The sequence below is a fragment of the Chanodichthys erythropterus genome, chromosome 6 (assembly GCF_024489055.1).
Source record: "Chanodichthys erythropterus isolate Z2021 chromosome 6, ASM2448905v1, whole genome shotgun sequence".
NCBI classification, from domain to species: Eukaryota; Metazoa; Chordata; class Actinopteri; order Cypriniformes; family Xenocyprididae; genus Chanodichthys; species Chanodichthys erythropterus.
Window position 1 is genome coordinate 9,775,544 of NC_090226.1, and position 16,723 is coordinate 9,792,266.

General features: G+C 35.2%; 1 protein-coding gene across 5 annotated transcripts in view; it reads left to right on the forward strand.

Moving 5' to 3' along the window:
- The window catches only part of map4k3a (mitogen-activated protein kinase kinase kinase kinase 3a), a 75,353-nt gene that overhangs the window by 43,358 nt on the left and 15,272 nt on the right, over window positions 1-16,723 (forward strand). For 2 of the 5 annotated variants that reach the window (XM_067387984.1, XM_067387985.1), the window contains exons 13-17: window positions 506-580; window positions 3,649-3,727; window positions 4,127-4,185; window positions 7,472-7,534; window positions 15,929-15,987. In XM_067387984.1, coding sequence (XP_067244085.1) covers window positions 506-580; window positions 3,649-3,727; window positions 4,127-4,185; window positions 7,472-7,534; window positions 15,929-15,987 — 335 coding nt within the window. The remainder of the gene's footprint in view (window positions 1-505; window positions 581-3,648; window positions 3,728-4,126; window positions 4,186-7,471; window positions 7,535-15,928; window positions 15,988-16,723) is intronic. The other 3 variants (XM_067387986.1, XM_067387987.1, XM_067387989.1) reach the window with 3 other exon arrangements.

The following is a 16,723-nucleotide window of genomic DNA, read 5'->3' on the forward strand; positions in this document are numbered from 1 at the left end:
TGATTCTCAGTGTTATCACAACTATCACTTCAAGAATGAAGGCCCCATCGGGGCTATTATTCACAACCAGAGCCCAGAAAATGCCAGCTGATCGAACTGAGTACGTTAGCCTCTCAATCCCAAGAACGGGGATGTCATTTTGATGAGCCCTGTGAGCTTATATCTTTGATGCGTCAACCGTTTTATTGCAGTGATATTTTTCATTGGTGTACTTTCTTTATTATTAGCCTGTAATGGTTGTTTTAATGGCAGTCATTCGTTTCGATTGTCTCTAAAGTAAGGTTTATATGCTGGCGTCTCTTCCAGTTGTGCTACAGGGCTACTTCTGCTGATAAAGATTTGTGAAATCATTTGGCCTCTTCTACAGTCCCCCAGCGAGAATGAAGACTTTTTTAAGGACATAGTTTCCCTTCATTTCATCTTTCCCTGTTCTACCATTTCCCTAAGCGTCCATTCATGCTCACTTCCTCTCTTATTCATTTTTTCCCCTCTCCTGCTCTTGAAGTTTAAATACAGGGGGTTGTTTTTACCCGTCTCTCCTCTCTCCCGGCGAGTCCTTCGCTTTGCAGCTCGCAGAAAGGTATCAGGGGTGTGTGTGTGTGTATGTGAACATCTGGAAATGTTTTGATTAATATAAGTGTTAATTTAGTGTTGATGACTATAATGGCTTTATGCATGGTGTTCATTTATTTTCTCATAAGAGACTAATTTATCATTTTTGTTTTCATTAAAAGTGTTTTTAACCTAGACAAACATTTGTGCATGATGTGTGTTTTCTTGTTTGCTCAAATAGCTGCGTGTTAAAATGTGTGTGTGTGTGTATATGTGCGTGAGTTACACAGGTATGCCCAAGGATGTTTTAGGAGGTTTTGCACTCTTGTCGGAATTTTGAACGGAGTGTTGATCCCTCAAGGGGTCGGTTTCGGAAACGGAAGCTCAGTTCAAAAGCTGGATTTGGATCCGTTGACAACAGATTTTTGTCTGGCCTCTTTGTGCTGAGGTTTACTTTAAGGGTTTAACAGAACATCAACATCAAAGAGCTTTTAGAGAAATTTCTTGCGTCATGGAATGCAGATAACGTTCAATATCGGGGTGAATCTCGTGAAAAATGTCAAGAGCATGTCAAGGTCATATCTAACTCCTAAATAAAAAAATATATATAAATTAAACAATTTATTTTATTTTAGGACCAGTAAGATTATCATTATTACATTTTATTATTATTATTTTATTTTTGAGTTTGGTTGTAGTTCTCATTATTTTCATTGACTCTAATTTTGTAAAATATTAATGAGAATCATGTCTGGACATCTAAATATTTTAAAATCAGCTAAAGTTAAAGACATTACAACAAAAATAAATATAATATAAATAATTTTATATATTGAAATATTAGGTTTATAGATTATATAAATGCTTGTTGTAGCTGATCTTTTTTTTTAATTTGGATGTTAATTTTTAAATTTAAATAAAAAATAAATAAATAAATAAAAATAAACCTGTAAAGAGCATGTCAAGGTTATACTTAACCCCTAAATATAAAGAAAATAATAAAATATTTTTAGCACTATTTTTAGGACCACTATATATATATATATTTTTTAATTTTATTTTTTAATCACAAATTTAAAATCTTCTTAAAGACAAAATAAATACTTTGAAAATGTAGGCCTATAAGTCACATAAATAGTAATCTTTACATAATTATGTTTTATTTTAATTTTCATTAATTTTGCATGTTAATTTTTTAATTGTATTTTTTTTTTATTTTGGAGTGAAATATGAGCTAGACATGCTCTTTTTTTCTTTACTTTTACCCATTGGTTAAATTTTATCTCAATAAAATTAACAGTCTGGATTTATTTGCAATGTATATACTGTATAGATTTTTGGAACGCATAGATAATATCTTTCTTAGTCAATGTACCATGTGGCTCAAGTGCTAAGAGGTGTGATAGAATATTCACAGGCGTCCGCTGAGGGAAGGGCGCAGTGTTTGGCACGCTGTCTATTTCTATTTCAGAGCCCTGCTGTGTCCTTGTTGTCTGAAGGTCGTGCGTCTGTTCCTCTGTCTTATCTCTCCTCATCACATCTACTTCAGCCCTGCTGGTGTGAAACTGAAGAGAAGGATGTCCTTCAGTGACCATTTAGTTTCCTGGACTGGTTTAGGATGTCTGCGTGCTTTTACGTGTGCTGCTTATGCATGTGTTTCCATATCGACGTGCATGTGTGCATCTGTGTGCTGCTGATGGAAGGTGTTCTCTGATTCATGAATGACAGCAAACTTTTCTGGATAGTCATCAGGGAATCGGACGCCCAGTAGGCCGTAATGATTTTCTATTGGGCTGCAGTGAGACAGGACAGCAGCGTCAGACGGATAGGGATTCAGAGGGTCAGCATCATGACCCCTACTGTTATCAGAGAGTGATGCCTGGCATGTATTTTTAGCTTGTGGAATTTGCCCTCCACTGAGTCTCTGGCGATGGCACTAAGTGATATCTGAAGTGAAAGCATTTAAGCCGCTCTTGTCTTAAATGTATTGATGTGTGCAGATTTTGCTTACTGGGTGTTTTTATCTTAACTGGGCTTCTGATCTGCTAAGAATGGCGCACTAATATGCAAGCTATCAATCGAGAGCAGCTACAATCTCGACTTTTTTGGTTTGATGATGTTTATGTATAAAAGCCATGTCAAATCAGATTGCTTTAATAGTGATCGACTGATATGGGTTTTTCAATGGACGATGCTGATTAAATGATGGCAGGATATTGCTGATATATACATAATGGAATGAAATGATGGCAATTGAGGCTGAAATTAAAACACTTTTATATAATAAATTTAGCTAAATATTCAACCAAAATTCACAAACTCATGAACTGAGTGAAAATCATCAAGAAATGTCTGGGTTATTTTTTCATTCAGAATCAAAAGAGAAAAATAATAATTTTTATATTTATATATTTTTATATTCATATTTTAAGTTTTGCATTGTCACATTTTGTCATTTTCATGACAGCTACACACTTTTTGTAATTGTCTATTTTAAAAAAATCATTGGTAAAAAAACAAAAAAAAAACAAATGTAGTCATTGTTACACGTTACATGTAGTTACTGTTGTAATAACTATAAATTATGCATAATTACATGCAATAAACCCTAAACCAAACCATCAAACCCTCACCATGATTATTGTTTACTGTTGTAAAGTAATGGATATAAATGTCAGTCCTTTAAATAAATCAGTTTTAGTTTAATAATCAATATTTCATTTAATTTAATGAACATTATTTTTATTTTATTTTATTTTATTTTATTTTATTTTATTTTATTTTATTTTATTTTATTTTATTTTATTTTATTTTATTTTATTTTATTTTATTTTATTTTATTTTATTTTATTTTATTTTATTTTATTTTATTTTATTTTATTTTATTTTATTTTATTTTATTTTATCCTGAAATATCACCCAAACATTTCATGATGTGAGATTCACCCTATGTTGGACTTCATTTAGCCACATAAACATTCAAATTGCCATTGCCATTAGTACTCTAAATAACCTTTAGAGATAAACTCTACTTTTACACTGGTGTGTATTTATTTGTTCTTGTGTATGTGTTTGTGTGTTTCTTTTTCTCCTTAGCCCCCAGTGTCTGTTCCACATCGGATTCGCTCAACAAGCCGTACCAGTCGGGAGGGGAAGACTCTGTCAGAGATTAACTGTGAGTGTTTGTTGGATTTCTCCCCTGGGCAGACCTGACAGGTGCTCCTGCTCTCCTGAGCGTGGCTGAGTGAATTTCTCAGCCTCAGTTCTCTGTCTGCAGGAGTATACCAGAAATTCTCTCTCATGATCTGTCTGTCAGTATCTGCTGGGGGATTTCTTTGGATTATGTGACATACCTACCAGACATCTATACTGACTTGTGTGATTTTGAGCATTCATATCAACATGATATGATTATTTATGTTCAGACTTCAATTAGTTATATCAGTAAACTGACAGATTGTCAGTATTTACTCACCCTTGTGTCATTCCAAACCCTTATGCTGATACTGTATATTTCTGTACAGTACAGAAAAAGTAGGTCTGTTGCTTTAATAATGTTTTTGTTTTCTGACAGTCGGTCAGGTGGAGTTTGACCCTCCTATAACAACAGAGACGAAACCGCATCATGAACCGGTGAGTACCACATCATGAACTGCTTTTTGTTTGGGTTCGCTTTGGGATTTCCTGTGATGGCAAACAATTCAACCAATCAGAACACACTTTATATTTCTTAGTTCCATCGTATTAGCTCTGTTCCAAAAACTAACGAGCTGCCTACTGCTTCCTTAGGCAGCTTCCTTGTTAGTAAATTTCATTAATTAGAAAGTTCTACATAGGCAGCAACACAAACAGCTCAACTCAAAATTGATTTCAATAGAGTTTGTCATTAGCATGTTGCTGAGCTAACACCGTGATGATCTGTTAAGCATAAAATCATGAACACTCATTAAATAATTTTCCTTTAGTCTGTTAAAGGGTTGGTTTTCCCAAAAATGAAAAAATTCTGTCATTTATTACTTGCCCTCATGCCGTTCCACACCCGTAAAACCTTTAATCTTCGGAACGTGTTCCGATTAACGATTCCGATTCTCTCTCAAGATCCATTAATGTATGTTTTTAGTACATTATTGGATCTTGAGAGAGGAAATGTCATTTGCTGGCTATGGAGGCCTCACAGAGCCATCAGATTTCAACAAAAATATCTTAATTTGTGTTCCCAAGATGAACAAAGGTCTTACGTGTGTGGAACAACATGAGGGTGAGTAATTAATGACAGAATTATCATTTTTGGGTGAACTAACTCTTTAACTGTCAGTATTGTATGATACCGAATTTATAATGATTACTAAAATATGTGATGGGGGGGGGGCCAGGGCAAAAAAAAAAATGTATTGCCTTTTTCCCTATGACATATTTTTATAATCATCATACATGAGGTGTTATTCAAAAGCTTAAACACTCAAAATTCATCCTGTGAAAACTTTTTTGAAATTGGACATTGTGTTACAATAGATTTTTGTGGTATCAATTTCAAATTTGGAACACAACTTAAGTTCTGGTATTGGCTTCTTAATGAAGAATATATGCGATGCCGGTGGAAGCGTGCCCATGATCCCTCTATAGGAAGCTAACTAGGTTTTGAAACAGAGCAACTGTGAAACCACCCAGTCATGTCAAGCTTAATTTGAAATCACACTGCCTGTATAGCTGTTCACAAAGCTCATAACAGAGTATGGCGAACACTTCCAAATGATTTTTCCTATAAGCTGACACTTCCTATTATGTAATATTTCCCTCACATACACCTCAATCCCAGCTTGTCTACTGACAGTGGCTTGTTTTCTCTCACACCATGTTTGACTGTTGTGCATTTGAGACGTCTGTCTCGCACTCTCACCACCGCGATAATTGAAAGGTTAGATGCAGCTTTCCGTGGCATCTGATCAATAAGACTTCCTTTAAGCGCTGCAGAAAAATGCAGCGTTGACTCATCTCTGTCTCATTTGAGCACTCAGTGTTTCTCATTTGTAACTGGATTTGTCATCCTTTCATAAACCAGATCATTTTTAACAGCAGGACATCAAATTAATGTTGATTCCCATTGTAGCTTCATGCTTATGATGTCATCTTCTGAATAAAACCTCACTTCCCCCCACACTTTGATTTTCTTTTTATTTCCTTTCCTTTCCTTTCCGAAGAAGCAGTACATAATTGCTGCAACTGGCGGGTTGTTAAGGCTTTTAAAATGTAAAACATTTTCGATACAATTTCTGTAATGTCACTATAATATATATATATATATATATATATATATATATATATATATATTTATATATATATATATATATATATATATATATATATATATATATATATATATATATATATGTATATATATATATATATGTATATATATATATATATATGTATATATATATATATATGTATATATATATATATATGTATATATATATGTATATGTATATATATATGTATATATATATATATATATGTATATATATGTATATGTATATATATATATATATAATATATATATATATATATATATATATATATATATATATGTATATAATACACACAGTATATATATCTGTCTATCTGTGATGCAACAGTCTTCAGTGTCACATGATTCTTGAGAAATCATTATAATATTGCTGATTTGGTGCTCAACAAACATTTCTTATTATTATCAGTGTTGAAAAAACAGTTGTGCTGCTTAATATTTTTATGGAAATCGTGTTGATTTGTGGATTCTCAAAAGAACAGCATTTATTTGAAAGAGAAATCTTTTGTAACAATGAACAGAAAAAGTCTTTACTGTCAATTTTGATCAACTTAAAGGGTTAGTTTGACCAAAAATTAAAATTCTGTCATTAATTACTCACCCTCATGTTGTTCCACACCTGTAAGACCTTCATTCATCTTCTGAACACAAATTAAGATATTTTTGATGAAATCTGAGAGGTATATGACTCGTCCATAGACAGCAATATAATCAACACTTTCAAGGTCCAGAAAAGTACTAAAGACATCGTTAAAACCGTAGACGTGACTGCAGTGGTTCAACCTTAATTTTATGAAGTGATGAGAATACTTTTTGTGTGCAAAAACAAAACAAAAATATTGACTTTATTTAACAACATCTTCTGTTCTGTGTCATTTTCCTATGCTGTTTACATCCAGCACCTCCAGGTTCTACGTCAGAATTGGCCGGCTCCTGCGTCAGTATCACACTCATTCGTCACATGATCAGCTTTGGCCAATACTGATCCGGCATTCAGACATAAACACGGAAGCCTTCACTGCGCTTACTGCGGCAACTGCATAAGGATAATGACAGAGAAGAGAATATATTGTTGAATAAAGTCGTTATTTTTGTTTTGTTTTTGCGCACAAAAATAATTCAAATTAAGGTTGAACCACCGTGTTCACGTCGACTGTTTTAACAATGTCTTCAGTACCTTTTTGGACCTTATAATGCTGTCTATGGACGAGTCAGATACCTCTCGAATTTCATCAAAAATATCTTAATTTGTGTTCAGAAGATGAACAAAGGTCTTACGGGTGTGGAATGACATGAGGGCGAATAATTAATGCCAGAATTTTTTTGAGTGATCTAACCCTAATACATCCTTGCTGAAATAGTAAAAGAGCAGAATTATAACAGACATTACAACATAATACCATAACACCACATTTCAGCAGTTATGGACTGTCCATTTCATCCACAGACCTGTTTATAAGTCTATTGATTCTGGTGGACATGGTCTTTGCAAGCACATCTTCACCCAGTAACCACCCCAACCTCCCATAACCCATCAATTATTGTTTCTGTGAAACCACATGGGCGTCACGTGTGTGTGATTAACTGAAGTTTCTTGGTCCTTCTACTAAACAGCCTGACACTGACGATTTTTTGGACTGTGCCGAAGAAATATACTACACTGCAAGATCTAATCTGGTATTTTTTGTATTTTACTCTGTTATCTTTGTCTTCGCGTCCCCTATCTTTTTTTTTATTGTCTTTTTCATAGCATCTTGTCCGCTTCGCAACGCTTTTGTAGTGTACTCATCCTCCCATATGTGACTTTCATATCTTTTGTTAATTTCATTGTCATTCACTCTGCTGCCTTATAGTATTTAGATCATGGCAGTCTGTGTCTTTTCAGCTTGCCTGTATATAATTGCCTCTGTCTGTCATGCCATCCATTTTATTTAGGTATTTCAGCCCCTAGCTTCATTTAAAGACACATCCCTCAAAGTCGATACATTGCTGCACTTTTTAGTAATCAAAAGCACTTTGAAATTGCAAAGCAAAGCATTTTATGTAGTCGAAGCCTCTGAGGGGCTTTATTTTTAGGGCTTGTCACAATCGGAGACATCTTGAAAGCGAGCAAGAGTGAAGGAGAAGGAACGGAGAGAGGGTTAGACAGATGGAATGGATGTTGAGTGGGGCTGAGAAGGCGAACAAATGGGTAAAAACAAGAAAAGAGAGAGAGGGAAAATAAAGAGTCTGAAGTGCCTGTGTGTGTCCCACAGGGACGGTTAAACCAAAGTGCTCTGCAGGTCTGTGAGTGAGGGGGGAAAACATTGCCTCAGCAAGCAACGCTTTGCGCAACAAACCCAGCTCACATGGTCTGTTTGGGGTATCAGCTAATTCTGCAGCAGGGACACAACCTTTCCGCTCCCTTTCAACACCAATTTATTGTCAACACCTAACATGCTGAACAATATTTGCATACTGAATTCCAATTGGCCCTCTGTTTTATCACTGTTTGCATACTGAATTCGTCATATTTAGCTTCCTTTAGACTCACTCATAAAGACAGTCTTTGCCGTCATCTCATGGCGAATTAATTAATAACTTTCACTGAAGTTGAAATCACTAACAGACTCTTTCTCAATACTGTAAAATACGGCATGTTATTTATATAAAATGTTATTTATTGAGCAATAATATTTAAATGAACAACAATAGCAAATATAACAGAATAATAAGTAAAATAGAAAATAAACACAAGCAAACAGTTCAGTCAAACGTACAAAAGCAGAGCTCTAGTTAGTACAGGATTTAATTTCAATGTAAATATAAAGTTATGAAACTTAATATAGCCCTTAAGCTAAATCTATTAGCTCTGGAACAGGTAATAGATTAATAAGACCAAAGATTGCCCGTTTGATATACCCAAAACGAATTATACCTCATGTTTATCTAAATAAGAGCCAGTGGCAAATTCCCAAAGGACTGACTGAGATAAAGCTGTTCTCTGTGGGTATATGAGCGCTGAACGGCCTAGAGCTCACATCTAATCCATCAAATAGGAGCTAAAATAAATCGTCCAAGCAACTATATTCTCACCTAAAAAACTCTTAAAACTACATTCCGTTACAAAATACAGTGGCATGAAAAAGTATGTGAACCCCTTGCAGAATCTGTGAAAATGAGAATTATTTTAATAAAATAAGAGGGATAATAAAAAATGCATGTTATTTTTTGTTTAGTACTGTCCTGAGTAAGATATTTTACATAAAAGATGTTTGCATTTAGTTCACAAGACAAAACAATAGCTGAATTTATTAAAATAACCCCATTCATAAGTATATGATCCATTGATTCTTAATGTCTGATGATCCACGACTGTTTTTTTTGTTTTGTGATGGTTGTTCATGAGTCTCTTGTTTGTCCTGAGCAGTTAAACTGAGCTCTGTTCTTCAGAAAAATCCTCCAGGTCCTGCAGATTCATCCGTTTTCAAGCATTTTTGCATATTTGAACCCTTTCCAGCAGTGGCTGTATGATTTTGAGATTCATCTTTTCACACTGAGGACAATTGAGGGACTCAAACACAACTATTAAAAAAGGTTCAAACATTCACTGATGCTCCAGAAGGAAACACGATGCATTAAGAGCCGAGGGGTGAAAACTTTTGAATTCAAATATCAAGGTAAATTGTACTTAATTTTTCTGCTGGGAAACATGCAAGTATCTTCTGTTGGTTCCGAAGGGCAGTACTAAATGAAAAACAATGATATTTAAACAAAATAAGAGAAATTGTGACATCTTCATCCTGTTCAAAAGTTTTCACCCCGACTCTTAATGCATCGTGTTTCCTTCTGGAGCATCAGTGAATGTTTGAACCTTTTTTAATAGTTGTGTTTGAGTCTCTCAGTTGTCCTCAGTATGAAAACACAGATCTCAAAATCCTACAGTCACTGCTGGAAAGGGTTCAAATATGCAAAAATGCTTGAAAACTGATGAATCTGCAGGACCTGGAGGATTTTTCTGAAGAACAGAGCTCAGTTTAACTGCTCAGGACAAACAAGAGACTCACGAACAATCATCACAAAACATAAAAACAGTCGTAGATCATCAGGTAACCACACACAGTATTGAGAATCAATGGTTCACATACTTATGAATGGGGTTATTTTAATAAAGTCAGCTATTGTTTTGTCTTGTGAAGTAAATGCAAACATGTTTTATGTAAAATATCTTACTCAGGACAGTACTAAACAAAAACTAACTTGCATTTTTTATTATCCCTCTTATTTTATTAAAATAATTCTCATTTTCACAGATTCTGCAAGGGGTTTACATACTTTTTCATGCCACTGTAACAGTAGTATCAGTAGTAAAAATATGGTGGGTTTGCTTGTCCGCCATGACACTCGCTGTGAGAAGGCTGACAGCGGTGAAATGGTTCCTGTGGCGATACTGGTATTTTGATTAAATCCGATGGCTCAGTGAGGCCTCTATAGACAGCAAAGCCATTGTAACTCAAGATCCATAAAGGTACTAAAAACATATTTAAAACAGTTAATGTGACTTCAGTGGTTCTATCTTAATATTAGAAAGTGACGAGAATACTTTTTGTGCACCAAAAAAACAAAATTATGACTTTTCAGCAATATAGTGATGGGCCGATTTCAAAACAGTGCTTCAGAGCTTTACGAATCGGTTCAGTGATTCGACAACCAAAACAAACTGTTGTATAAATATATATAATATATTCTTATTTATGTATATTATTTATATTTAATATATATAAAATAGCATATTTTTTAATATGACCTATTAAAACAAAATTCATTTGGCTTCTCAAACTAGGTGACAAGATACTTATGACACTGAGTTAATTTAGTAGGGATTGAAAAGTTGGCCTAAATGTTTTTACACATCCTTCTTAGGGTTGTGGATACTACTTCTGTCCTTTTAGCTATTTATTTTATTAGTGACCGGGAAGTATTGGAGAGTGATGTTGCATAGTTAGCCAAGTTTTAAAAAGCATCACATGTTTATGCTTCTGCAAAGAAACGTTTTTCACTTTTTCAACTTTTTGAATTTTTGAGGCTTTCTTGAGTGACACCTCATCCATCTGGTCTGAAGCCCACGCACTGAGTTGGCACAGCGAATCACATGCTTGGAATCGTTGAGTTTGACTGCATATGAAGAAACCAAAGGGAGAGAGATGAAAGAAGGCGGTGACAGAAGCAGTGAAGCGGATAGTCTGGGAATGTTCTGTTAGCTTTTACTCTTCCATCCTGTCTCTCTCCATCACTCTTACTGAAAAGTCTCCCATCAGCAGAAAGGCAACCAGCGAATAAGGATATGACAGTTTGCTGCGTAAAGGAAATTTGGTTTGGTAATCTGTAGGGCAAAATCAATGAGGTTTTGCATGGCTGAAAGCTGTATTCCAAAGAGAGAGAGAGAGAGCAAAAGGAAAGAAAAAATTAAAGGGGAGAGAAGGTTCTCGGGTTTAATCAGTGACCTGATTTTTATAGCAAATCTTCTGCCAGAATGTTATGGATGAAGCACTGTAGCCAACTTCCCTCAAAAAATAAGACATAGCGTTTCCCTTAAATTAATATTCTGGATCTTTTTTGGACCTGATGTCTATTTTCCTCATTTGTGAAATATTGGCTGCATTCAAAAGCTTAGGCAGCTGACTTGTTGCCTGGCTGCCCTGTCAGGCAATGACTTTGCAGGAAACGTTTACAAAGGTACCTCACAAAACTGATTTCAGAATTCTGAGGCAGTGTAACGGTTTCATGATCTACAACAAAAAAGAGCAAGCTTTTGGTGATAACTATGCAAGTATTTATTTACCACAATACTAATGACATCAAAAGTAGAAAACATTGGTAAAAAATTTACATTTACAGACAAACTGACCACCAACTGCAACTTTCAGACACCATCTTTCTTTTTTAGCTTAACTGTCGAAGAAAGAAATGCACAGGATTGAGGGATGTCAAAGGATCGATCAAAAATTGATTAGATGAAGATATCTCAGGAGACAGGAAGTGAAGTTAACATTGGATTTGGATGTGTCTTGATGCTTTCCTCTGAAGGCATTTTTCAGCTTTCGCACGGATCCATTGTAACTACTTCAGTGCATATATTTAGGTATAAAAGTCTGAGACCACTTAGTCAGAATGGTTCTATTCGCAATTTTTACAAATTATATTATCAGAATAAATTTAACTGAATTAGGCATTGAAATTTATGCAAAACTTGAAAATAAATACAATATTATACATTTATTTTAATTTAATAATAATAGTAATAATAATTTAAATAGTATATTTTTAAAGTCCCCCTGTAGTCAATAACTGTATCCCTTTAAACTCATCTTTGATCACCAAAATGACATATTTAAACTTTTTTTTTCTTAAAAAAAAATGTCTTCATGCCTTAAAATACCTTGAATGTAACTCTACACCCTTGCCTCATTTAGTATATGCGGTTCTCTGAATATGCAAATTAGCCCCACCCCCACTCACAGCAGCTCAGAGATCCACTCATTGACGATCACACATTGATGTGATTGGTTACAGGGTAGTTTGTGGCGTAGGAAACACCAGCGATTTCAAACCGTGGTTTTGAGACTGTCTTTGGTAGTGATGGGAAGTTCGGATCATTTTACCGACTCTGACTTTTGAGTCTCGCTCAACAAAATGAACGAATCTTTTTTCGAGTCATTTCGTTCATTTTAGCAAAATGTAATTAAAATGTTACGTGTTACTTCCCCAACACATCTACTACTTATGCAAACGTTGATCCCACTACAAACAATACAAAACTGCAATGCTATAAGATTCAGAAATGATTAATTCATTCTTTACCTGGGTCTTCAGTTTATGACAAGCTGATTAAGCTCACCTCACCTCTTGTCTGACAAGTCTTCGGGTTTAAGTCATTCCTTAAAGGAACACTCCACTTTTTTTGAAAATAGGCTCATTTTCCAACTCCCCTAGAGTTTTACCGTTTTCAAATCCATCCAGCCGATCTCCGGTTCTGGCGGTACCACTTTTAGCATAGCTTAGCATAGTTCATTGAATTTGATTAGACCGTTAGCATTGCGCTTAAAAATGACCAAAGAGTTTTGATATTTTTCCTATTTAAAACTTGACTCTTCTGTAGTTAAATCGTGTACTAAGACCGACAGAAAATGAAAATTTGCAATTTTCTAGGCTGATATGGCTAGGAACTATACTTTCATTCAGGCGTAATAATCAAGGAACTTTGCTGCCGTTCCATGGCTGCAGCAGTGCAATGATATTACGCAGCGTCTCTCACAAACGTCTCTGTGGTTGCAAGGCACGTTCCCTGTGCAAACAGGGGCTCACAGGTGCTGCGTAATATCATTGCACTGCTGCAGCCATGGAACGGCAGCAAAGTTCCTTGACTATTACGCCTGAATGAGAGTATAGTTCCTAGCCATATCAGCCTAGAAAATCACAACTTTTATTTTCCGTCGGTCTTAGTACACGATTTAACTACAGAAGTGTCAAGTTTTAAATAGGAAAAATAGCAAAACTCTTTGGTGATTTTTAAGCGCGATGCTAACGGTCTAATCAGATTCAATGAACTTTGCTAAGCTATGCTAAAAGTGGTACCGCCAGAACCGGAGATCGGCTGAATGGATTTGAAAACGGTAAAACTCAACTGTTTAACTCTAGGGGAGTTGGAAAATTAGCCTATTTTCAAAAAAAGTGGAGTGTTCCTTTAATGACGTGACAGGCAGTCCCATGCTAAACCAATGCAGTCTGAGCCGCAAAGAGAATTGATTAGTTCTTTTTATGAGTCTTTCGGGTTTTTGAGTCGTTCCTTAATCACGTGACAGACCCATACGCTATTTCTGACATTTCTGTCACTGTTTTTGTTACTGTTTCTTGAGGATCTGTGGTGTGTTATTATAAATAAATAAAGCCCTGTTATAAATAAAATATTGATTAATTTATTTTTTTGACTGTCTATCTGAATAAACACTAGGCTATATAATAATATAATAATCTAAGCCTACAATACAAAGTATTTATAGCCTAGTTTGTTCATTTTTACGCCAATTTTGAGTTTGCTGTTATAATAATTGCTTTTCCTAGGCAGACTTGACATATTGGTCTAATATATGTATAAGAAGATTGCTCAAAAAGGACATAATGACATAAATTAAAAGGAAATAACATTTTGAATTTGAATTATTAATGTTAGTTTAAGACATCAAGGTTATGATAACTTCAGCTTTAACAGTTGTAACACAATCTCAAACAAAACTGGAGAGTTAACGTTATTTACTAATAAATATAATGTGCTTGGGTCACACAGCATAGCGTATGGGTCTGTCACGTGATTAAGGAATGACTCAAAAACCTGAAAGACTCATAAAAAGAACTAATCAATTCTCTTTCCGGCTCAGAATGCATTGGTTTAGTGTATGGGTCTGTCACATGATTAAGGGACGACTCAAAAACCAGAAAGACTCATGAAATGAACTAATCAATTGAATCATCAGGTGAACTACTACTAGCAGTACAGAACCTGTAGAATATTGCACATGCGCGACTGAACGAATCACTCCCCCCGAGACGACTCGTTCTTCCCGAGTCACATTAAAGATTCGTTCAAAATGAACGAATCGTTCACGACACATCACTAGTCTTTGGTTCACTGCAGTTTTAAGGAGAAAATACTCAGCAATGGTGTTGACTTATGAATTTGCACATGGTTTGTCTTAAAGCACATTAAAAACACCACATAGACATATAAACAATATTAAAAACTTGATTTTCACCACAGGGGGACTTCAGATTTTAGTTGGAACTACTTGTCTTGAATAACATTTGGTTATTTGTTACAGATCCCTTCAATGTCCTTTCCTGGACACCAGGCTAAATTAACCTTGTTTACTTTTTCAGCTGTTCATGATGTGTTAAAATTACATTAGTTTCCCAGCTAGCTTCCATTATAAGATTAGATTATTTACTGTAAACACATTTCCTCCATGTAGGGGTGAGCTGAAATTGTTGTGGTAATCGAGAGTATGCCACAGATAGACATTAGGTTAAAACAACATCTTATTCCTGAAATAATCCTCACATTCCACTTTTTCAATGCCTAAGGTGCTGTATTTAATAGATACTCCCTCTGTTTTATAATTCTATTAATTCATGAAGTTATTTCAAGTCATTGCCTGCTTGAATGATCATATTGACGAGTGGGAGGAGAGATAGCACATGGCCCAGTCCACCCACAATGCTCTAATTAGGAGTACATTGTGAGCGGTATGAATTCATTCCTTTCCATATCTTGTTAAATCAACATTTCTAATTGTACTTCATCACAAAAAGCAAGAACTAAAGTTTTTCAGTATTAAAAAGACAGGTGTTCTGTCTAGGTGTATCCAACCTGTCAATCTTGCATGTGAATAAAGCTGCACGTTTTCTCTTTGTACTGTAAAGATGTGATTTAATGTTTGTTAAATTGGAACTAAAATGGTTTTAAACCTGAAAGCAATAGTTCACACAAAAATGTATTGCATCATTTAAAACCTGTATGCCTCTTTTATCTCTGTGGAACACAAAAGATGACATTTTAAAAAATGCCTGTGTTGTTTGTGCATACAATGGTAGTCAATGTTGTTTAGACCCCATTGACTTTCAATGAATTATGAAAACTTTCTTCAGATTATCTTTTGTGATAACAAAGCCCAAAAAAGGAAAACATCTAATAAAACAAAGATGATTGTGGCAAGATGTGTGCTTGCTTGCTAATAGTGTAGAGCTAATACACTCATCTCTTCCATCGTTTTCACTCACTAATATACCTTGAAAGTGCAAAAAAACATTATGAAACTGCATGTGTGGATTAATAATAGTAAACAACACTAATTACGAACAAAGAGTTCATAATTCCTGATTCTGATGTGTCATCGCCATGTCATGCAGGTCTTATTATTCATGTTCTCTTTTCATGCATCTTTTTGAAGCTCTGTGTAAACATACCTGCATTCCGCATGTTTTGAAGCGTAAGATGAAGATATACTCTATATGACTTCTTTTTTCTTTTTTTTTCAGGATTTACAGATGGATTATGGGCAAGGATCCCCTAAAGGCTCCATCATGGGAGGAAATAAGTACGTTTCAGAACATGTCACACTGTTTCACACTGTTTCACAACGCTTTATTGCTGCAACAAAAAAAAATCAGGATTCAGACAATAAAAATGAAATGTACCAATTACATATATATGTATATCTCTGAATATTTGACTGCATTCATAAGATTCCAAAGACACATGCATGGTTTGTTCATGGTGCATGTGTGTTTGTCTGTACATCCATTTATCTCACACCTGACATTGCTGTCTCATTAGTGTGACACTTTGTTTCAGGTTGCTTATGTATGATCTGTGTGACTGTCGTTCTTTTAAAATACACACACCCTGTGCATTGTTGACTGTCTTCGCCATATAGTGAACAGAAGGTCGAGTACACCAGATGGAGTGGCAGTGAAACCATTCCCTCTGTGTTTGTGTGAGCGCCTTTGCATGTGCTCGGAGGTGTTGCTCTCAGCTCTTGTCAACAGATGGGTCCCGAGCACTTTGAGAGACACCCCCTCAGTGTCACAATTCACCGTATATGAGCTCTCATCCGCTCTCGGTTAGTCAGCTCCATGTGCAGCTGCAGTAATCAGCCTCTGTTTGGTTAATGATGGAAAATGTAACTAGAATAGTGGAATAGTATTGTCAGGATGAATGGTCCAGGGCCAGTGCTCTCTTGGTTGTTGAATACAATTAAATGAGAAGGCAACTCTTGGCTCTGAGGTAGGGAGACATAATGGCATAAATAATACATGTTACCATATTAATTT